The sequence below is a fragment of the Pan paniscus genome, chromosome 17, assembly GCF_029289425.2.
Source record: "Pan paniscus chromosome 17, NHGRI_mPanPan1-v2.0_pri, whole genome shotgun sequence".
NCBI lineage: Eukaryota > Metazoa > Chordata > Mammalia > Primates > Hominidae > Pan > Pan paniscus.
This window is the reverse complement of record NC_073266.2, coordinates 29,046,485-29,071,189: the sequence shown is the minus strand read 5'-3', so window position 1 is coordinate 29,071,189 and position 24,705 is coordinate 29,046,485. Positions and strand designations below refer to the sequence as shown.

Below are 24,705 nucleotides of genomic sequence, written 5' to 3'. Positions count from 1 at the left end.
AACTAAAAATAGAACTACCATTTGACCCAGGAGTCCCACTACTCAGTATATACCCAAAGGAATATAAATCATTCTACCTTAAAGACACATATGTTCATTTCAGCACTGTTCACAATAGCAAAGACATGGAATCAACCTAAATGCCCATCGATGGTAGACTGGATGAAGAAAGAGTGGTACATACACACCATGGAATACTATGCAGCCAGAAAAAAGAATGCGATCATGTCCTTTGCGGGAACATGGATGGAACTGGAAGCCATTATCATTACCCTTAGCAAACTATCGCAGAAACAGAAAACCAAAGACCATTATGTTCTCATTGAGCTAAATAATGAGAACACATGGACAGAAAGAGGGGAACAACAGACACTGAGGCCTACTTGAGGGTGGAGGGTGGGAGGAGGGAGAGGTTCAGAAAAAAAACTACTGGGTACTATGCTTGGTATTCAGGTGATGAAATAATCTGTACACCAAACCCCTGAATCACAAGTTTATCTATATAACAAACCTGCACAAGTACCCCTGAACTTAAAATAAAAGTTAAAGTGTTTTTAAAAAATAGATCCCAGAGGAAAAAACTATAATGGACAATACAATTCCATATAAAAGAAATATATCTATCCATGTATCCTTTTGTAGAATAAAGAGACTTGTTTGAAAAAAACTTCTTAGTATTTTTATTAGAAGTGCGTTGAATCTATAGATCAATTTGTAGAGAATTGAAGTTTTAATATTGATTCTTCCTACCCATAAATATGGTATCACTTTGTTTTTAATGAGAAACTCAGATGAGACTGTACTATGGAGTGAATTAGTTGTAAACTTTTAAAACTTGATGCTTCTTTGATTAAAGATGTCTTGAAGAGAAAAAAAGATCCTGATTTCTTAACATCAGGCATTCCCTATATACTGTGTGGCTCATTAGAGAATTTTGTCTAGGAAAACAATTTTTAATTCTTTAAAATGTCAGGGTAGCAATGTCTAAATTGGATTTGATCTAGTCAGTCATGGAATATTTTGTGAAACTTAATAATAGCTAATGCTTTTATAGCATCTTGTATGTGGCAAGCACTCTCCATGTATTACTTCATTCAGTCCTAACAACAAACCTAAAGAGTGTGAGAGTGTTATTTTCCCTCATCTGTTCCACACATGAGGAAACTATGGCCAGAACTCAGTGACCTCCTAAGGTCAAATAACTAGTATGGAGGAAAGCCAGGGTTCCAGCCACGCAGTCTTGCTTCAAGGGTCCATGCTCCGTGATCCATTATGTTACATGGCTTCTAGATGTTATACATTATTCAGCTTCTTGTGAAGATGAAGGTGAAGGTGGTTATCATTCTAAAATCACATCATATACACAGTAGCTTTCATCTGTAGCCATGATAACTGTTACTCTTGAGCTAGTAATGATGTTGGCTTTAATAAGTAATTGTTTACAACTACTGATTTTTCATGATCTCCAAAAAGGTAACTGGGACTGAGGACAAAGCTGTAGTCTATGAACTTAGATTTTCTCTTTGGATTCAGCCAGATTGCCTGAGAACTGCATACTTAGACTGCATTTTTGTGGCTCTTTATGAAATTGCCTCAGCTGAACTACACTTGGCTTTACACACTGAGTCTTCATTTAGAGGCATCGTATAAATATGACAATTTGAGAGAGGACAGATGGTAGTGAGATTTTTATGTTTATCAAAACAGAGCCCAGGTTTTAAAAGATTAAGGAAAGCTGCCCTAGACAATGCCATGCCCTCATTTTTCAGTTTCAGTCATTATTTTTCTCAGCAGTGTCCTTTTGGCTTCAATGTGTCTTCTAATATCATCAGCCAAATTGTTTCTTTCTTTTGTAATCTGTAGTTTCAAAATAATAGGAGTTGTTTTGCTTTCAGAAAAAGACAATTATAATGTTGATTTGGTTCTTTTAAAAAACTATACACACCCTCTGGAGATTCTGATTTACTCCCTGTATTCATGCTGAGGAAACTAAGTGCCAGCAATGAAAACTTGTGTCTACTCTCAAACCCCTCTCACAATGAGGTCTATTTGGTCAGATGCTGTGAATCCCATCAGCTTTTCTGGGTAACTGCCAGCACATTTTGCCATAGCGATATAGCTACTATGGCTAGTCCCCTGCCATCTGTTCTTCTAATGCAACTGTTCTCAAACTTTTTTTTTTAATCTCAGGACCCCTCTATACTCTGAAAAATTCAGTCTTTTGTGCTGTGTTGTAATGGTTGAAGTATAGAAAGAAAATACAGCCTCACACAGCTATGTAATTGGAAAAGAAAAGAGCATTTTTAATAGCCTTGTCCAATAATTATGTATCTGGAGTATTGTATTAATATATTCAGCATTTTAAAACTCATGAAGTAATAATTTTGCATATCTAGGCAGATTACTTAAGGTTCAAGTATTATGTTAAGTTTTGCAAAAATATAGAAAAGAAAGCATTTAGCATCTACTACTATTAACATATATGTATTTCTCTTCAAAATATAATTTAAAAACTAAAATTACTACTTGAACATATCCTTGAACATAGTAAATTCAAGCAATGCCAAGAAGGTGCTTATAATGAAATGCCTCCCTTCTTTATACCCCTAGTCGCTCTCCCTCAAGTTGTTTATCATACAACTAGTAAAGAGGTATATATTTTTCAACCTATTTTTGAAATATACATCTAGAAAGTATACCCCACAAGTGTACAGCAAAATAAATTTACCTGAGCTTTACACACCCCTGTTACTAGCATCCATACGGAAAACCAGAACATTGCTAGCACCACCAAAAGCTTCACTGTGCTTATCCGCACGTTTTAAGTACATAGTTGTACTTAAAACTCTATGATACCTTTAGAGTAACTCTAAGATATCTTTATCTTTTAAAACTCTAAGATACCTTTAGAATAACTATATTTATTTACATCAAAAGGTATCTTTCAATAATATTTTTAGTCTTTTTTTTTTTTTTTTCCATTTACAGAAAGCACTTGCATGAACCATACATCTCAGCTTTGGTTTCTTCTTGTCCTCATCACTGGAAAGTTCTAACTTTTGGGAAAGTTAACCATGTTTAGAAAAAACAAAAGGAGGCTGGGCATGGTGGCTGGGAGTAGTGGCTCACACCTGTAATCCCAGCACTTTGGGAGGCCAAGGCAGGCAGATCACTTGAAGCCAGGAGTTCAAGACCAGCTTGGCCAACATGGTGAAACCCTGTCTCTATTAAAAATACAAAAATTAGCTAGGTGTGGTGGCGCATGCCTGTAGTCCCAGCTACTCAAGAGGCTGAGACAGGAGAATCACTTGATCCCAGGAAGCGGAGGTTGCAGTGAACCGATATCGGGCCACTGCACTCCAGCCTAGGTGACAGAGTGAGACGCTGTCTCAAAAAAAAAAAGGCTGGGTGCGGTGGCTCACACCTATAATCCCAGCACTTTGGGAGGCTGAGGCGGGCAGATCACCTGAGGTCAGGAGTTCGCCTGGCCAACATGGTGAAAACTTGTCTCTACTAAAAATAAAAAAATTAGCTGGGCGTGGTCGTGGGTGCCTGTAATCCCAGTTACTCCTAGGAGTCCAAGGCAGGAGAATTGCTTGAACCCAGGAGACAGAGATTGCAGTGAGCTGAGATCATGTGACCGCACTCCAGCCTGGGTGACAGAGTAAGACTCTGTCTCAAAAACAAAAACAAAAACAAAAAAAAAGTCTGTTGGAAAAATAATAAATTAAGAGAGGCTGGGAAAAGAAAAAGAAATAACAGGTTCTCCCCAACAAACTCTCAGCAACTTTAGATAACCAATAACAAAAAGGTTGAGGTGAACCACTTAATATCAAAATATGTCTTACATGCAATGACTAAATATACAAGTTTGAAGAACAGAAAGACCAGTATGGCTAGATGTTTGTAAATAAGGGGAAGGGTAGAGAAAGATGAGTGAGAGAGGTAGGTCAGGACCAGGTCTTGGAGACCATGGAAAGGAGTTTGGATTATATCCTAAGTATAATGGAAACTCATTGGAGAGTGTATGGTGGTGATATCCGAATTACACGTTTTTTGTTTGTTTGTTTGTTTGTTTTTTGAGATGGAGTCTTGCTCTGTCACCCAGGCTGGAGTGCAGAGGTGTGATCTTGGCCACTGCAAACTCCGCCTCCCAGGTTCAAACGATTCTCCTGCCTCAGCCTCCTGAGTGGCTGAAATTACAGGTGTGCACCACCACACCCAGCTAATTTTTGTATTTTTAGTAGAGACAGGTTTTCACCATCTTGGCCAGGCTGGTCTCGAACTCCTGACCTCATGATCCACCCACCTCGGCCTCCCAAAGTGCTGGGATTACAGGCATGAGCCACTGCACCCGGCCTTGAATTACACTTTTAAATGATCATTCTGACTTTTATATGGAGGTAGATTTAAGGATGTAAAGAGAAGAAACAAATTAGGAGACTGTTGCAGTAGTTCAAGTAACAGATTATGGTGGATTTGATTAGGATTACTGATAGCAGTGGAAAAGGTGGAGCTCAGATTCTGAAAATATTTTGGAGGGAAACTGTCAGAGTTTGGTTTGAATTGGATATAAGATCTGAGAAAAGGGAGGAATTAAAGTTGACCTATGAGGTAGCTAAAGTGGGGTGGATTTACAAATCAATATCATTAAGGAATTGAAATTTCAGCCAGAGTGTTGAGTGAATCTTTGATGTGAATGTTGAAATTGTCAAGAATGACAGTGGGTCCAGTGGTGGAAATGAGATAGTGATCCAGGTATTGAAGTTACTAGTAAGTAGGGGAGAAATGGCTGAGTATACAAAGATAATAGCCAAAAGGAGGGAAAAGGAATGGTAACATTAAATAATGTGTGTTTTAAAGGAGCTGGAGTTTTCTAAAGAGAATGGAAGACAGTTTAAAATCCATTAAACAATTGTGTTTCCAAATTCAGTCAAAATGTAATGGGGGCTTGGTCTAGGATGATAGCAGAGGAGATGAAGAGAGGTGGCCTCATTAGAAAAATAATTACAAGGTTAAACTCGATTAAATTTGGTGACAGTTTGGAAATGGGAACTGAGGGGTGATGGGAGCCAGGAATAACCTCTAGGCTTCTGTTTATGTGACTGGATAAATTGTGACAGGGAGCCAAGATAAGCTTATCTAAGACCCAGGTATGTTAGGGAAGATGACTGAGACAGTTGAATTTGAGGGGCCTATAAGGTTCTCAAGTGGCGATGTTCTGTAGGAAGTTGGATACAAATATCTGGAAGAAATGGATCAATGGATGAGTAGATTGATATGCAGGTAATGGTTGATCACATTTTCCAACTCCTTCAAGTTAATGTGACTTCTGGTTCAATATGATGGTCTAAATTCACATATTTTCTTCCCTTCCACTTAGGATGCCAGTAAAATGAAATAAAGGGATAAGATTGGAAATAACTGTAAAAACAAAGATAAATAAAAGGAACAATTGTAATTTGAGTCTGCATCAGATATCTAAAAGGAAAGACAAATGTGCTTTCCCTTTTTTTTTTTTGGAGACAAAGTCTTGCTCTGTCGCCTGGGCTGGAGTGCAGTGGCTCAACCTTGGCTCACTGCAACCTCCGCCTCCTGGGTTCAAGCTATTCTCTTGCCTCAGCCTCCCGAGTAGCTGGGACTACAGGCACATGCCACCATGCCTGGCTAATTTTTGTATTTTTAGTAGAGATGGGGTTTCACCCTGTTGGCCAGGCTGGTCTTGAACTCCTGATCTCAGGTGATCCACCTGCCTCAGCCTCCCAAAGTGCTGGGATTTACAGGCATGAGCCACCACACCCGGCCCAGATGTGCTTGCTCTTTAGTAAACAGATTGGAAGGAACACCAAAACAAATTGCATAAAAGGGGGTTATGGTGAGAGTATGAGTGACCTTCCCGGCTAAACCCCAAAGAGGCTCCAGTTGCAGCTTTATGGAGTGTGGGTGTGAGAAATGAATTTGAAAATAGCAAGATTATTTGAAGATCTGTCTGTAGAACAGCTGTATGATTTGATAACCAATTCCCTCCTCCATTCGTCAGAAAAAGTTCCAAGTAATTAAGAAGTTTCTCTAGGAAAAAGAAATTGGAGAATTTCTTTCTAGAGAAATTGAAGGGAACTAGCTGACAAGAAGTAGGGCCACTGATGTGTTGTTGGTACCCAGGCAAGGCCTCCTCATTCAGGCATTGTAGGGAGGGAAGGTGTCTCCAGCCTAATGACTAGATGCGAAAGAAAAATAGAATAAGTGTAGCTTAAAAGAAAGAACGAAGTAAAAAGCAGACCAAGGAGGAAATATTTAGGACATAAAAGAAATCTTTTAAAAACTGATTGTTATCTTTTAGAAAAAGTTAACAAAATATCATGTCTGTATTATGAAAAACAATCAGAATAAGAAAGCTTTTGCAAATTTAAAATTCAAATGGGGCCGGGCATGGTGGCTCACACCTGTAATCCCAGCACTTTGGGAGGCCAAGGCGGGTGGATCACCTGAGGTCAGGAGTTCGAGACCAGCCTGGCCAATATGGCGAAACCCCAACTCTACTAAAAATACAAAAATTAGCTAGGTGTGGTGGCGCATGCCTGTAGTCCCAGCTACTCAGGAGGCTAAGACAGGAGAATCGCTTGATCCCGGGAGGCGGAGGTTGCAGTGAGCCGAGATCGTGCCACTGAAGCCTGAGCAACACAGCGAGAATCTGTCTCAAAAAAAAACAAAAAAAAAAAAGCCGAGTGTGGTGGCTCACACCTGTAATCCCAACGTTTTGGGAGATCGAGGCGGGCAGATCACCTGAGGTCAGGAGTTCGAGACCAGCCTGGCCAACATGGTGAAACCGCGTCTCTACTAAAAATACAAAAATTAGCCGGGCGTGGTAGTGGTCATCTGTAATCCCAGCTATTCAGGAGGCAGGAGAATTGCTTGAACCCAGGAGGCGGAGCTTGCAGTAAGCCAAGATCACACCACTGCACTGCAGCCTGGGTGACAGAGCAAGACTCCATCTCAAAAAAAAAAAAAAAAAATCAATTGGAAAAATAATAAGAGAGTCTGAAAATATTATTGGAGTGTCATAGAATATAGTGAAAACAGGCAGATAATATAACAGGGAAAGAATAGGCACTCCAGAAGAATTTAAAAAAAAGAAAAAAGGAAGGAGGGAAGAAATTATTGAATAGTAGAAGAAAAATTACCAAAGCTGAGAAAAAAAACAGTGAGTCCTTAGGTTGAAAGAGCCTTCAGAATGCTGAGCAAGATGAGTGAAAAAAGACCTACATGTGGCACATCTTCACAAAATTTTACAACTTCTAGGTTAAAAAATATTCTAAAATATTTCAGAAAGAATAATAGAGTTTGTATACAAGAAGTTAAAAATCACACTGCCATCAGACTTCTCATCAGTATCACTGGGCCAATGACTTAAGTGGTTGGTGGGAAAACTATTTTGACCTGTCAAATTATCAGGAATGTGAATGTAAAATAGAAACATTTTTAGACAAATAAGAACTCAAAGTTTACTTCTCACCTACCGTTTCTAAAAGAATTAGTAGGATCAATCAAACAAAACAGGATAGAAAACCATGAAAGATAACAACATGGGTTGAAGGAAGCAATAGCTTTAACCAGGAGTTCAGTTAAGGATAGCTGCAGAATGATAAGCACACAGGAGGCATGGGATGAAGCATCCTGACTGAAGCAGTAAGTGAAGAGAAGAAAGAAACTGGGTTCAAGCATATCATTGAGAAGCAGAATAAGTTTTCAAGATATGCTGAAACATTTTTGTGTGCTACAAAGAAAGAAAATTCCAAGCATAGAAATGCCAAGAAAAAACAAAACTGAACAAGAAAATAATTCTCCATAAAGGAATTAAATTTGGCGTTAATTTTTTATTATAAAAATATTGAAATATACACAGAAGTGGAGAGAATAGCATAATGAACTATATATCCCTCACGCAGGTTCAGCAGTGGTCCAGAATATGCCACATTCACTTTATCCTTTTTTATTTCTTTGCTAAAGTATTTAAAAGCAAATTGCAGGCCGGGCGCGATGGCTCATGTGTAATCCCAGCACTTTGGGAGTCCGAGGTGGGCAGATCACCTGAGGCCAGGAGTTTGAGACCAGCCTAGTTAAAATGGCAAAACTTCATCTCTACTAAAAATACAAAAAAAAAAATTAGCTGGATGTGGTGGCGGGTGCCTGTAGTCCCAGCTACTCAGGAGGCTGAAGCAGGAGAATCACTTGAACCCAGGAGGTGGAGGCTGCAGTTAGCCGAGATCGTGCCATTGTACTCTAGTCTGGGCAACAAGAGTGAAACTCTGTCTCAAAAAAAAAAAAAAAGCAAATTGCAGACAGCAAATACTTTTTACCCCTACTTTCTTTCAGTGTCAATCTCTAAAAAAAGGTGGATATTGACTTTTCTAATCATAATGCTGTTTTAACACCTAACAAAATTAACAATAATTTCTTGGTGAAATCTAAAATTCAGTTCATGATCAGGTTTCTCCAGATGTCTCAGTGTTTTTACAGTTCACTTGTTCAAATTAATTCAAAATTCTTGTATTGAATCTGCTTGTTGTGTTTTTCATCCAGATTGACCCTCCTTTCATTTCTGTCATGCCACTTGACAATGAAGGAACTGTATCAGTTGACCTATAGAATAGCCCACATTCCAGATTTGACTGCTTCCTGTGGTATCCTTTAACTTGTTCCTCTGCCCCTCTGTATTTCTAGTTATTTGAAGTTAACTGTAAGAAAATGATTAGATTTAGGTTTAATATTTGTTGGCAAGAACATCTCTCAGGTCATGCCATGTGAAATGTAGCTTGGTTTTCACTGTTTTATGAAGTTCGAAGAAAAGTTCACTTTATCTCAAAATCAGAAGTATTGTCCTTTGACAATATGACATTGAACAAGGAAGTCCTACCATACTGCCTCTTCTGTCATAAACAGTTTTCATAGGATTATGTTAAGGTAACTACTTTTACTGGTTTTCAACCTTTAGAATCAATGTATGAGACAAGGCTGCATTGTGAATTTGCTACAGAATATGGTTATCAAGTTTGTCATATAGAATTTGGAGAAGTTGGCTAGGGAAAGTGGAAAAGACCTTAGTATCTTTATCAGCAAATCAGGGACATCAGGTTTACTAGTTTTAGTGCAGTATATTGAGATTTAAATTATGAATGTTTTTGTCCTAAATTTGTGAAATGCACAAAACTGCCCCCAAATTGTTTTGATATAATGAAATATCTGATAATGAGCTTTCATTTATTTATTTGTTTGTTTTTTAGAGACAGGGTCTCACGAGTTACCCAGGCTGGCCTGGAACTTTTGGGCTCTGTCAGTCTTCCTGCCTCAGCCTCCCAAGTGACTGGGACTACAGACGTGTGTCACCATGCCTGGCTGAAATTTCTTTAAAGTCTTCAGTAGATGTTAAATTTAGCTTTTATAACATTTGAACTCAGTTGTTTACCTTCAACTCTATTTACTAATTTTTTTGTGTGTTTGTTTTTTGGCTTTTTGCTTGTTTGTTTGTTTGTTTGTTTTTGAGATGGAATTTCACTCTTGTTGCCCAGGCTGGAGTGCAGTGGTGCAATCTTGGCTCACCGCAACCTCCACCTCCCGGGTTCAAGCGATTCTCCTGCCTCAGCCTCCCGAGTAGCTGGGATTACAGGTATGCACCACCATGCCAGGCTAATTTTGTGTTTTTAGTAGAGACAGGGTTTCTCCATGTTGGTCAGGCTGGTCTCGAACTCCTGACCTCAGGTGATGTGCCCGCCTCAGCCTCCCAAAGTGCTGAGATTACAGGTGTGAACCACTGTACCCGGCCACTAATTTTTATTTATAAATTTGGCAGAAGACTATGTTATGTATAGTTGTATAATATGAGCATTCTAAGTATTATTTGCTTTTTGATACCACTTAAAGATTACGTATAGATGTAGTTATTAGAAAGAGTAGTAGACATGAAATCAGGAGGCTACATCATGATCTTGGCTCTGATCCTAGATGACATAATATTGGACAAGTCATTTGACTTATCTGCACCTATTTCTTCTTTTTATGAATAAAGGGATCAGATTTGATCATTTAATCCATGATCCTGTCATACAACCTAAGTTATTCAAGTTCAGCTGTATTGAAAAATGTGATGAAGAGCACACACAACTTTGTTCTCCTCAGCTCTTGCCATGATCCTTAAACTAACAAAATGAGGAAATAGATGGCTTTTTTTCTCCTCCCTGAATTTATAAAAACAGGAATTTATAAATTTGGTTTAACTTTTTTAACTTTTAATCTGAGGAAGAAGTGAAACAGTGAAACTCCATCTTACACCTAATAGATGCGAAACAAAAATGAAACATAATTTAGCTTTCAAAAGTATAGCCATACCCCATGGAAATATTGCTGATTTGGTTCCAGATCACTGCAGTAAAGCGAAGGTCCCAATAAAGTGAGTCACGCAAATACTTTGGTTTCCCAGTGCATATAAAAGTTATTTTACACTATAGTGTAGTTTATTAAGTGTGCAATTTTATTATGTCTTAAAAAATACATACCTTAAATACAAAATACTTTATTGTTAAAAAAGTCATCTAAGCCTTCAGGCAGTTGTAATCTTTTTGCTGGTGGAGGCTCTTGCCTAGATCTTGATGGCTGCTAATTGATTAGGCTGGTGGTTGCTGAAGGCTGGAGTGTCTGTGACAGTTTCTTTCTTCTTCTTTTTTTTTTTTTTTGAGATGGAGTCTCGCTCTGTCGCCCAGGCTGGAGTGCAGTGGCGCGATCTCAGTTCACTGCACCCTCCGCCCCCCAGGTTCACGCCATTCTCCTGCCTCAGCCTCCCAAGTAGCTGGGACTACAGGTGCCCACCATCATGCCCGGCTAATTTTTTGTATTTTTAGTAGAGACGGGGTTTCACCACATTAGCCAGGATGGTCTCGATCTCCTGATCTCATGATCCGCCCCCCTCGGCCTCCCAAAGTGCTGGGATTACAGGCGTGAGCCACTGCGCCCAGCCTTCTTTCTTCTTTTTTTAAATAGAGATGGAGTCTCACTATGTTGCCTAGACTGGTCTCAATTTCCTGGCCTCAAGCAATCCTCCAGCCTTAGTCCCCCAAAGTGCTGAGATTACAGGCATGAGCCATCACACTGGCTGGCAGTTTCTTAAAATATGGTAACACTGAAGTTTGCTGCATCAGTTGACTCTTCCTTTCATGAAATAGCTCTCTGTTACATGTCATGCTATTTGATAGTATTTTACCCACAGTAGAACTTCTTTCAAAATTAGGCCGGGTGCAGTGGTTCAAGTCTATAAACCCAGAGCTTTGGAAATCTGAGACAGGAGGATAGCTTCAGGCCAGGAGTTTGAGACAAGCCTGGACATCATAGTGAGACCCCATCTCTACAAAAAATGGAAAAAATTAGCTGGGCATGGTGGTGCACACCTCTAGACCTAGCTACTTGGGAGGCTCAGGTGGGAGGATCCACTTGAATCCAAGAGTTCAATGCTGCAGTGAGTTATGATTGTGCCACTGCACTCCAGCTCGGGTGATAGAGTAAGACTCTCTCTCAATAAATAAAAATAAAAAATTGGAGTCAATCCTGAAACCCTGCACTGCTTTAACAACTAGGTTTATGTAATATTCTAAATCCTTTGTGGTCATTTCAACAATGTTTATAACATTTTCACTAGGAGTAGATTCCATCTCAAGAAACACTTCCTTTGTTCATCCATAAGAAGCAACTCCTCATTTGTTCAAGTTTTAGAATGAGATTGCAATAATTCAGTCACATCCTCAGACTCCGCTTCTAATTCTAGTTGTTTTGCTATTTCCACTACATTTTCAGTAATTTTCTCCACTGAAGTCTTGAACCCCTCAAAGTCATCCATGAATGTTGTACTCAACTTCTCTTCTAAACTCCTGATAATGTTGATAGTTTAACATCCTCCCATGAATCATGAATGTTCCTAATGGCATCTAGAATGGTGAATCCTTTCCAGAAGGCTTTCAATTTAGTTTGCCCAGATCCGTCAGAGGAATCATGTCTATGGCAGCTATAACCTTACAAGATATATTTCTTGTCAGAATACAACCACAACAGTTATCAATTGAGCTTGCATATGGAGGCACTTCCTGCTGCTGCAAGACAATTACGATAGTAACATCAAAGATTAGTAATCACAGATCACCATAACAGTTATAATAATAATGAAATGTTTGAAATATTGCAAGAATTACCAAAATGTGACACAGAGACACAAAGTGAGCACATGCTATTGGGAAAATGGCACTGATAGATATATTTCTGAGATAATAAGACTTGCAAGTTGAAATGACTCCCTCAACCTTGGGTTTCAGAACAGCTGCTGTGTTAGCAGGAATGAAAGCAACATTAATCCCCTTGTATGTCTTCATCAGAGCTCTTGAGTAACCAGGTACATTGTCAATGAGCAGTAATATTTGAAAGGAATCATTTTTTCTGAAAAGTAGGTCTCAACAGTAGACTTAAAATATTTAGTAAACCATGCTATAAACAAATGTGCTGTCATCCAGGCTTTGTTGTTCCATTTCTAGGGTACAGGCAGGGTAGATTTAGCATAAATCTTATGGATGCCCTAGGGTTTTTGGAATGGTAAATTAGCATTGGCTTCAACCCAAAGTTACCAGCTGCATTAGCCCCCAACAACATAGCCTGTTCTTTGAAGCTTTTGAAACCAGGCATTGACTTCTTTCTAGCTAGGAAAGCCCTAGATAGCATCATCTTACAATAGAAGGTTGTTTCATCTACATTGAATATCTGTTGTTTGGTGTAGCCACCTTCACCAGTGACTTAGCTGGATCTTCTGAATAACCTGCTGCAGTTTATACATCAGCACTTGCTGCTTCTCGTTGCACTTTTATGTTATAGAGATGGCTTCTTTCCTTAAACCTCATGAACCAATCTCTGCCAGCTTCAGACTTTTATTCTGTAGCTTCTTTACCTCTCTCAGCCTTCACATAATTGAAGAGAGGGCCTTGCTCTGGATTGAACTTTAAGGGAATATTTTGGCTGGTTTGATCTATCCAGACCACTCAAACTTTCTCCATATCAGCAATAAGGCTGTTTCACTTTCTTAGCATCCATGTGTTCAGAGTAACACTTTTCATTTCCTTCAAGAACTTTTCCCTTGCATTCCCAACTAGGCTGTTTGGCACAAGTGGCCTAGCTTTTGGCCTGTGTTAGCTTTCAACTTGCCATCTTCACTAAGCTTTCTTCTTCTTTTTCTTTTTTTTTGGCTTAAAAAATACTGGGTTATTTGTTTGTTTGTTTGTTTACTGTGAAAGAGAGCAGACAGACATTTCTAACTTTTTTAATTTAAAGTGAGAGACGTGAACACTTGGAGACCATAGTACGCTTACTAATTGGTCTTATTTCAATATTGCTGTGTCTCAGGGAAAAGGAGGCCAAAAGAGAGGGAGAGATACAGGAGAATGACCAGTTGGTGGAGCAGTCAGAATACAACCACAACAGTTATCAGTTGAGCTTGCATATGGAGGCACTTCCTGCTGCTGCAAGACAATTACAATGGTAACATCAAAGATTAGTAATCACAGATCGCCATAACAGTTATAATAATAATGAAATGTTTGAAATATTGCAAGAATTACCAAAATGTGACACAGAGACACAAAGTGGGCACATGCTATTGGGAAAATGGCACTGATAGACTTGCTTAGAGCAGGGTTGCCACAAACCTTCAATTTATAAAACACATAGCATCTATGAAGTCCAGTAAAATATAGCGCAATAAAATAAGGTATGCTTATATAATGCTCACAAAAAGAAACACAGAGGGTTCTGTTCCAGTAACTATTGCTACTAAACAAGCTACACCAAAACATAGTGGCTTAAAAGAACAAGAATCATTTCCTTAGCTCCCAAATCTGCATTTGGGGCTGAGTTTTGTGGGGATACCTCCTCTCTGATCCGCTTGGTGTCAGCTGGGACAGCTTGAAGGCTGGGGCTGATTAAACACTGTGTCAACTTGCCCCTTTATAGCAAAACTCACTGAAAAAGTTTTCTATACTCTGTCTCTGATTCTCTCCTGCCATTTTTCTCCTTTTAAAATTATTTTTATTTCCATCTATTTATTTTTTTTAGAGACTGGGTCTCACTCTGTCACCCAGGCTGGAGTGCAGTGGCACAGTCATAGTTCACTGCAACCTTGAATTCCAGGGCTCAAGTGATCCTCCCACTTCAGCCTCCTGAGTAGCTGGGACTACAAGCACGCATCATCATGCTCAGCTAATTTTTTTGTTTGTTTTGATAAAGACAGAGTCTCACTATATTGTCCTGGCTGGTCTTGAACTCCTAGCTTGAAGCAATCCTCTCACCTCTGCGTCTCAAAGTGCTGGGATTAAAGGCATGAGCCATGATGTCTGACCTAAAATTATTTTTTAATAATTCATTTTGAAATAATCTCAAATATAGAGAAATTTGCCAGAAGGATAAAAAGATTTATATTTTCCCTCACCCAGATTCCCCAGTTATTAATACAGCCACTATGGAAAACAGTATGGAGCATCCTCAAAAAACCACAAATAGAACTACCATATCCAGCAATCCCATTACTATACATTTATCCTAAGGAAAGGAAATCAGTATATCGAAGAGACATCTGCACCTCTGTGTTTATTGCAGCAGTAGTCACAATTGCCAAAATGTGGAGTCAACCTAGGTGTCCAACAACAGATGAATGCATAAAGAAAATGTGGTATTTATACTCAATGGAATGCTATTCATCCACAAAAAAGCATGAAATTCTGTCATTTATGCCAACATAGATGGAACTGGAGGACATTATGTTAAGTGAAATAAGCCAGGAACAGAAAGTTAAACACCACATGCTCTCGTTCTCACTCATATGTGGAAGTTAGAAAAGAGTTCATTCCATGCAAGTAAAAAGTAGAACGGAGGATGGTAGAGGTTGAGAAGGATAGGAGGGTAGGGGGAACAGGAGGATAGAGAGATATTTGTTAAAGGATATAAGATTACAGCTAGATAGGAGGAATGAGTTCTCTAGTGTTCTGTAGTTCTATAGGATGACTATAGTTAACAATAATGTATTATACATTTCAAATAGCTAGAAGAAGGATATTGAATGTTCCAACACAAAAATGTTTGAGATGGTGGATGTGTTAATTACCCAGATCTGATCATTATTCATGATTGTATTGAATCATCACTGTAACTCATAATTATTATGTCAATTTACAAAAACATTTTATCATTGCATTTGCTTCATTGCTCAATACCCTTCCTCTCCCTACAGACACACACACACGCGTGAATGCACACACACGCACGCACACACATGATCATTCATGTTTTTTTGAATCTTTGCAAAGCAAGCTTTACAATGTCCCATTACCACTAAACACTCCAGTCTATATTTTCAAACAACAAAGATATTCTCCTAAAAACTGGCATACAGCCCTCCAAATCAGGAAGCCAATATCAATATAACATTGCTACCCAATCCACAAACCCCATTCAGTGTCACCAGCTGTCCCAATGGTACCTCTTCTTTCTTTCTGGCCCAGTGTCCTATCCACGAACATGTGATGCGTTTAGTAGTTATGTTTCTTCAGACTCATTCAATCTGAAGCAGTCCTTTAGTCTTTCTCTTGACAGTGTTAAAGAGTACAGACCTTGATTATACAGGATTTCCCTCAGCCTTGATGTACCTGATGTTTACTTGTGACCAGACTTATGTCACACATTCTTGGCAACATCACCACCTCCCATCACTGGTGATGTTAACTTTGATCTTCTGATCATATTGGTGCCCGCCAATCTTCTCCACATTAAAGTCATTATTAATGACCTTTTGTAAGTGATTAGTATTTTGTGGAGAACTTTCCAAGAATACATCAGTATGTTCTTATCTAACAGTCACCCATCAGACTTAATATCCATTGACCATTCCCATCCGAATCAAACCCCTGTGATAGTGCCAAATGGTGATTTTCTGTTTCCTTTCTTCTACATTTATCAGTTGGTAAGGAATATCATTCCCTTCTCTTGTATTTATTTATATATAAGAACTCATTGATTCTTGTTTTGTTTACAAGATGGTAATCCATTTTTATTGATTGATTGATTGATTGACATGGGGTTGCCCAGGCTAGAGTCCAGTGGTACAATGATAGCTTACTGCTGCCTTATCTCCTGGGCCCAAGAAATCCTCCCGCCTCAGCCTCCCAAGTAGCTGGGGCTACAGGCATGCACCACCACACCCAGCTAATATTTTTTATTTTTTGTAGAGATGATGTTTTGCTATGTTGCCTAAGCTGGTATCAAACTCCTGGGCTGAAGTGATCCTCCCACCTTGGCCTCCCAAAGTGCTGGGATTATAGGCGTGAGCCACTGCGCTCAGCTTATTATTATTTTAATGCTCAAATTGTCTATTAGCCAGTAGGAGCCCCTTCAGTTGTCCTCCTGTGTCTCTTCAGCATGTCCCATCATTCATGGTGCACTTCCTTACTTTCTGGCACAAATGTGTTCCTGGCTCATTTTGTACTTTCCTGACCCAGCCTTCAAATCAGTCTTTCCTCCAAGGAGCTCTGGTTCCTATTATGTATTTAAAAAACAAGATCTGAGCGTTCAGTATGCTTGAAGCTACTGGGGTAGAATATCATCATTTAGGCTCACCCAGCCAAAAAAAAAAAAAAAAAAAAAGCTAGGAAAATATCCATGTGTAATCCTAGAAGTTACATAATTTTAATGTGTTATAGCTCTGATTGCAAGGCAGTAACTAACAAAATCTTATGATATTACCCCCAACCCAGGTATGTGTAATCCTCGAAATTATAGTGACACACCTCCAACTTCAAAGAGCACAGTGGAGGAGCTGCATGAACCGATCCCTTCTCTCTTCCGGGCACTCACAGAAGGAGATACTCAGTTGAATTGGAACATCGTTTCTTTCCCTGTTGCAGAAGAACTTTCACATCATGAGAATCTGGTTTCATTTTTAGAAACTGTGAACCAGCCACACCACCAGAATGTGTCTGTCCCCAGCAATAATGTTCACACGCCTTATTCCAGTGACAAAGGTAACTGCCAACAGTTGACTTTTTCCATTCCGCCCCCTCATGTGGTCTGTCCATGTAATCTATAAAACCTATATAAGACCATCTTTTGGAGCAGCTTTTTGGTTTTGAATTTGTATCATCTCACATAAATTCTAGACTCAATAACCCTGATCCCATCATATCTAGAGGCACATGCCAGAAGGATAAGAGAAAAAAAAATATCTCCGATCCTTGAGTAGATAAAGAGGCATGTCAGCTGGGCGTGGTGGCTCATGCCTGTAATCCCAGCACTTTGGGAGGCCGAGGCAGGTGGATCACGAGGTCAAGAGTTCGAGACCAGCCTGACCAACATGGTGAAACCCCGTCTCTACTAAGAATACAAAAATTAGCCGGGTGTGGTGGCGGGCGCCTGTAGTCTAGCTACGAGGGAGGCCGAGGCAGGAGAATTGCTTGAACCTGAGAGTCGGAGGTTGCTGTGAACCAAGATCGCACCACTGCGCTCCAGCCTGGGTGGCAGAGCAAGACTCCGTCTCACCAAAAAAAAAAAGATAAAGAGGCATGTCAGCATATTGTCAGAATTCCTCCATACTCCTGGCAGCAGAGGCTGTACTGTATTGGAAAATAGATAATTGCTCCTAATTCTGGTATTTATTTGTGCTAGGCTTTATTCTGTTCATAAGATAGCAACAATGCTGCTTCTCTAATAAAATATTGCTCATTGTCAGGTAACATTCAGAGTATCCCATGAAGTCAGATTTTTATAATAGCACCTGTACCAAAATGATGCCAAAGTCATTAGCTAAATTTCTTTATAAGCAAGTCGGTATTCCAGACATCTCATTTCCAGGCATAAACTAACCCCAGCCAGTTCTCTGCAAATGGGTGCTGTTGGTCAGAAAAGGAATTAAGTGAGAAAATAACTTATACAAATTACAGAAGCATATTTAAGAGCATTTATTAGTGAAGATAGGTCATATCATAATTTTGGAATGTAAAGAGCATGTGACTTTTATAAAATCTTTGATATTTTTTGACAAAAGGCACCATATAATTTTACTGTGGAAGCATAAAGCACTTATGAAAATTGCAATTATTTCTTAAAACATGAGGTGAATTATGTATAAATAGTATAATTTGTACTCTTACTTGACTATTAGTTGTGCCCTCCATTACATTCCTACCTATATAAAACAGTGCGGGCCGGGTGCGGTGGCTCACGCCTGTAATCCCAGCACTTTGAGAGGCTGAGGCGGGCACATCACCTGAGGTTGGGAGTTTGAGACCAGCCTGACCAACATGAGAAACCTCGTCTCTACTAGAAATACAAAATTAGCTGGGCGTGGTAGCACATGCCTGTAATCCCAGCTACTTGGGAGGCCGAAGCAGGAGAATCGCTTGAGCCTGGGAGGTGGAGGTTGCGGTGAACCGAGATCGCGCCATTGCACTCCAGCCTGGGCAACTAGAGCAAAACTCCATCTCAAAAAAAAAAAAAAAAAAAAAACCAAGAAAACAAAAAACAGTGTGAGCTTCGAACATTAATAGTAAAAGGCAAAACAGCTTCTGTTAAATGACAGTGTAAGATTTCTTATTCCCTTTTAGGTTAAAGTACTTTGTAAAACAAATGCTAGATTTTGGAAAACATTAGAAACATATGGAATGCAATAATAATATGTTTTGTTATCATTTTCTCCATTATTAAAATGTAAGTAATCAACATAACAGATATTAAATAATAATTCATAAATTTTGCTCAAAGATTATTTAAATTTATGAAGCAATTAGCAAGAAGCTAATTCCTGGAAACTCCAGCTGTCTTCAAGACACAACTAAAGTTTTTTCTCTGTGACATCTTTCCTGGGCACCTATTCCCCCAGATAGAGTCAGTCTCTTTCTACTGCTCCTCCTGCATTTGCAGGTGTTTGTTTGTTTGTTTGTTTGTTTGTTTGTTTGTTTTTTGAAATGGAGTTTCACTCTTGTTGCCCAGGCTGGAGTGCAACGGCGCAATCTCGGCTCACTGCAACCTCTGCCTCCCAGGTTCAAGTGATTCTCCTGCCTCAGCCTCCCAAGTAGCTGGGGTTACAGGCACCCACCACCATGCCCGGTTAATTTTTTTAATTTTTAGTAGAGACAGGGTTTCGCCATGTTAGCCAGGCTGGTTGCAAACTCCTGGCCTCAGGTGATCCACCTGCCTCGGCCTCCCAAACTGTTGGGATTACAGGCTTGAGCTACCATGCCTGGCCTGCATTTGCAGTTCTATTTGTTGTCTGTTTTTAACTTATGGATCTATCATTTTCTACTTAGTTCTGTGGATTCTCTGATTCCTCTACTAAAAATATAAAAATTAGCCAGCTGTGGTGGTGCAGGCTTGTAATCCCAGCTACTCGGGAGGCTGAGGCAGAGAATCACTTGAACCTGGGAGGCAGAGGCTGCAGTGAGCCAAGATCGCACCACTGCACTCCAGCCTGGGTGACAGAGTGAGACTCCATCTCAAAAAAAAGGAAATGCCCAGTTTAAAAGCACAGCTGTATAACATAGCAAATGTTTTTAAGCCCAATAATCCAACTTTTCGATCAAAGCCTGAAATCTAATAAAAGAAGCTAAGGAAGCCCTTTGTCTTCTTCAGATGGAGTGGGAGAATCTGACTTCCTTCTCAACGTAATTAATAAATGAAGATCTTTTTTCCTGTACCTCATCTTTGTCATGTACAGACCAGTAATAAGAGAACTAAGATAAATAACTGTTAATATTCAACTAGGTAATAAAGCATTTTTTTGTTTTTCTTCTTTCTTGCCCTGAAATCTTAAATTTTTGTTTTTCAGAACACATGTGTACTGTGGTTTATTTTGATGACTGCATGTCCATACATCAGTGTAAAATATCCTGTGAGTCCATGGGAGCATCCAAATATCGCTGGTTTCATAATGCCTGCTGCGAGTGCATTGGTCCAGAATGTATTGACTATGGTAGTAAAACTGTCAAATGTATGAACTGCATGTTTTAAAGAAGACAAATGCAAACCAAAGCAACTTAGTAAAATAATAGGTTTTAAAAGTTATTCTGTAAGTCTGTTGGTTGTATCTTGTATCAGAATCCCAGTAAGTTAAGTTGTAAAGACTTTGGAATAAGTTTCTTTTAAAAATATGACATAGCCAGTGATGTGTTTAATTATATAACTGTTCTTACTGATTTTATTGCCCCCTAGCAATAAGCCCTTTCCTTTGAATACATGTACAACTTTGGTCATATGAGAAGCAGGTGCGCAGATAATTCCTTGAAAGATCTGAGGTTTTTAACATGAAGTCTGATGTGGTTTTCCTCTAGCATTCCAAAAGGTTTTTGCTTTGAAAATGTTAGCAGAAGCATGTTGATGTGAATTATGATTTCTTCATGTGCTACTGTTAGCACACTGAGTTTTTATAGTTGCACATCATTCCTCATTGTGCCTTGTTTTATCCATTTTATAAATAGAGTAGATATTTGATATACCACTCTGATAACTCATATAAAAATATCATCATAAAAAGCTTAATTTCATCCCTTTTATGTTGGTTTTAAAAGGTAAATGCTTACCATATTTTATAATTGAGAACTCTTACATAGTAGAATCCATTCTATAATACATGTGTTGACAAAGCTTTAGAGAAAGTTTCCTATTCTCTTCCATTTCCCCTGCCCAAAGTGCTGACATAGGCAGTGATGAAGAATCTTTACCAAGATTTTCAGGGTGTACCTATGAAATTGCTTTAAATGCACTGCTGGGGTAAATAATTAGCAAGCAAAAGCGTTTCTGTGACTTCAGGTACCAGCTTAAAGAGCACTAGGGATGGGGAACGAATGCCAAATCAGACTCCACCTAGAGCACCAGGAAACAGCTTGTACCCTGGTAGGGAAATGGTGTCGCTGAAAGGGGAGGCTGAGCCAGTGCGAGACTGAACTCGTGCAGCCTTAGCCAAGACAAAGCAGTGTTTTTCAGCAGACGGCTGATGGGACAGGAATTGAAGAAGAGAATTGACTCATATGAACAGGACAGGGTGAAAATGCTGGGAATTATAATGGGAAACAAAACTATCTATGTTCATATTTTGTAATATTTCATTTGTTAAGTTTATATCTGGATATAATGTTCTTTTTAAACAAGTATAATCATATCATCGGAGGTTAAGATTATGAAATTTTAAAATCTCTATTCAAGATGATGTTCACTCCAAATACACTACAGAATTTAGTCAACATTTTATATAATGTTTCAATAAATGTTTCTTTCAATAAAGATACTATGTGCCCTTCATAGTAATAAAATCTCAATCTTTAAGCATGAATCTAAAACATAAATATTTATATTACAGACTCAATTTTACAAAATTGCTAATTGCTCTAGTGCATATTTGAACTACAAGCAACTTTTTAGGAATACCTCTTTATACATCTACATATTTTAGTATATAAAAATAGATAATGCTCTTGGACACATTTTGTATTATTCATGATCTGAATAGTAGTTAGTTAAAAGATCATTTGTAATATTATGATCAACTGTTATAAATTAAGGTCTTAATACCTTTTCTGCTCTTTCAAATAACTCTAATGAATATTCAAGATATTTTAGCCTTTTAAAAAGTTGAGATTTAGCTCATGGATATATTTTTTGGTAGGGAAACATTAGGGTCTCCTTTTCTTCCTTTTACCTAGAATGCCTCATTTAAAAGTGCCTTGAAAACATTTAGCTCCCCTTCTTCATGAGCACCTGTAGAGCTGAAAGTATTCTGGAACTTTAGACAGAAAGCTGAAAGGAATCTGCAGTCTCCTGCTGCAGTTCAACTCTGCTGTTTTTCAGTCATTTCCTACTGTGAGTGGAGTGATGTTTGTGTGTGTGTTGGCAACATGCCTAATGTTTTCTTAATGATGACAACAAATATTTTAAAACTGCATTTATCATTTTTTAGGTCTTCATTAAATTTTAAAATGTAATATCTGTTTCCCACCCCCTACATTAGGAGGATAATTTCTTAAACCACATTGTTTTAATTGATTTTTCTTATCTTGATTTCTTTCATTAGAAACTATCCCTAAATGTAAAGATCTTTTGCCTTCAAATTTGGCTTATTTTTTCTGATTTATGAGGGTTTGAAAGAAAGAATTCACCTAAAAGATTCCATTTCCAGTTTTATAATGTATTTCAGGTTCTGAATAACAATATTTTTCCAAATTGAAAGTAAATATTCAAGAAGTTGATAGCCTGGTTAAAAGTTAGATCCTGTATTACCATTCTAAGCACATTCACTTCTATATTGAAGTTTTGGTAAAAATTCTTTTTTCTTTTTTAATAAAAAATTAGGTTATTACTTTTTTTATAACCAGATTTTTAAAGCACTAGGTTTTAAATCAATGGGTATCATAAAAGCCATATATAAAAGATCCTTTCTTATAGTAAGACTTGTGCTTGTTAGCAGGTTTTTCTGTTAGTTTTTCCCCCATAACATTTAATTATTACTAAAATTGTATTTACAATAGTGGTGCCAAATCAAATGGTAATTTAAATAAAATCTATTCTGTGTTTATGTAGGGTGGTATAAAAAAGAGGTCTTCATTTAGACATGTGATTTCTAAAATTCCAGAAAGCAAAATTGATAAGATGTTAGAAATTTGAACCATTATTTATAATCAGGGTAGCATTAAAATGGAGAAAAGAAAGTTTTCTGAAAAAATGCAGTAAATATAAGCCACATTTCTAAAGTTTATTTTTATGAAAGCTTCTTTTAAGATTTTGAAATCTATTCTGCATTCCCAAGAGTTTATGTTTATTGTATTTTATATGATCTACAACATATAAAATTGTGTATTTTTCTTTGGTTGTCCCTATTAACAAAAAAGTATTTTAATAAAAAATTGAAATGAGTGAGTCATATTTTTTGTTAACTTCAGCATAGACATAAATTTGACATTCTGTCTAAAGAAGATAGTGTTTAAGTGATCAGCGGGCCGGGTGCGGTGTCACTTTGGGAGGCTGAGGTGGGCAAATCACTTGATCTCAGGAGTTCAAGACCAGCCTGGGCAACGTGGTGAAACCTCGTCTTTACAAAAATAAAAAAATTATCCGGGCATGTTGATGAGAGGTGAAGCCACCTGGACTTCTTGTTTCGAGTGGGGACTTGGAGAACTTTTCTGTCTTACAAGAGGATTGTAAAATGCACCAATCAGTGCTCTGAAGCTAGCAAGAGCATTGTAAAATGCACCAATCAGTGCTCTGTAAAACACACCAATCAGCACTCTGTAGCTAGCAAGAGGGTTGTAAAATGCACTAATCAGTGCTCTGTAAAACACACCAATCAGCAGGATCCTAAAAGTAGCCAATCGCAGAGAGGATTGAAAAAAGGGCACTCTGATAGGACAGAAACAGAACATGGTGGGGAGGGGCCAATAAGGGAATAAAAGCTGGCCACCCCAGCCAACAGCGGCAACCAGCTCGGGTCCCCTTCCACCCTGTGGAAGCTTTGTCCTTTTGCTCTTCACAATAAACCCTGCTATTGCTCTCTCTTTGGGTCCGTGCCATCTTTAAGAGCTGTAACACTCACTGAGAAGGTCTGCGGCTCCATTCTTGAAGTCAGCAAGACCACGAACCCACCAGCAGGAGCCAACTCCAGACACAGTAATTATGTGCCTGTAGTCCCACCTATTCTAGAGGCTGAGGTGGGAGGATCACTTGAGCCCAGGGAGGCGGAAGCTGCAGTGAGCCCTGATTGTGCCACTGCACCTCTGCCTGGGTGACAGAGCAAGACCCTGTCTTAAAAAACAAACAAACAAAAAAACAATCAGCAAAGAATGTTCTTTTCTCAGGATGTCTCTACAGATTCTCTCAGAACAGATCTTAGAACATTTTGCTGTCTGCTTTTTCATATGCTTTATTCCAATATGGGGGAACCTTTTAAATGAATACTTTACTATTCTGCTTGCTCTGTGGGCCTTCAGATGCCAACCAGCTTTATAAGAATGATCTAAAGGTTGCAAGGAGTTGCAGAAGGATCAAGGTAGGGAAAAACCTTTCTCAGCTCTCCCACAGGATACTGTTAGAATTGAGAGCCATAAACTGTGCTGCCATGGCAAAATCCACCTTATTTCAGAGTCCATGTTTTGGCAGCCTCGTGCCTGGGGGATCTAGAGAGGGGAAGAACTCAAGAGGACAGCCTGAGTGACCTAAGAAAGGAGCTGGGGCATTCGGAAGGTAGGATGAGTTTCAAGGACAGATACAACGTTTGACCAGGAAAGCTGTACTTTTGCTGAAGGTGTCCACACAGCAGCTAGTCATGTGGACAGTCAGAGAGAGTGAAGCTGAGCTGGAAGGGGAGGCATCCAAGCCCAAGGCTCCAGGAGACATTGCAGACAACATGGCGCATCCGGCCCCATGGGGCTGCTCCAGACCTGGCAGGCACTGAGCTCAGTAAGCCAGGCAGACATGCCATTAGCGCCATTAGCTGGTGGGTGTTAGCCATTACAGCTCTTTGACCTTTGAGCTTTAACTAACCAGTAAAAAGTAAATGTGGGCCAGGCGCAGTGGCTCACGCCTGTAATCCCAACACTTTGGGAGGCGGAGGCGGGCAGATCACCTGAGGTTAGGAGTTCGAGACCAGCCTGGCCAACG

The 24,705-nt window shown here is 39.0% G+C and overlaps 1 protein-coding gene across 2 annotated transcripts in view; it reads left to right on the top strand.

Moving 5' to 3' along the window:
* Positions 1 to 22,964, top strand: part of TWSG1 (twisted gastrulation BMP signaling modulator 1) — a 67,277-nt gene extending 44,313 nt beyond the window's left edge. Inside the window, exons 4-6 of one of the 2 annotated variants that reach the window (XM_063597183.1) lie at positions 9,542 to 9,664; positions 16,824 to 17,090; positions 19,889 to 22,964. In XM_063597183.1, the coding sequence (XP_063453253.1) occupies positions 9,542 to 9,664; positions 16,824 to 17,090; positions 19,889 to 20,070 (572 nt within the window). In that variant the 3' untranslated portion in view covers positions 20,071 to 22,964. The remainder of the gene's footprint in view (positions 1 to 9,541; positions 9,665 to 16,823; positions 17,091 to 19,888) is intronic. The other variant, XM_034943432.3, reaches the window with a different exon arrangement.
* The last annotated feature ends 1,741 nt before the right edge of the window (positions 22,965 to 24,705 follow it).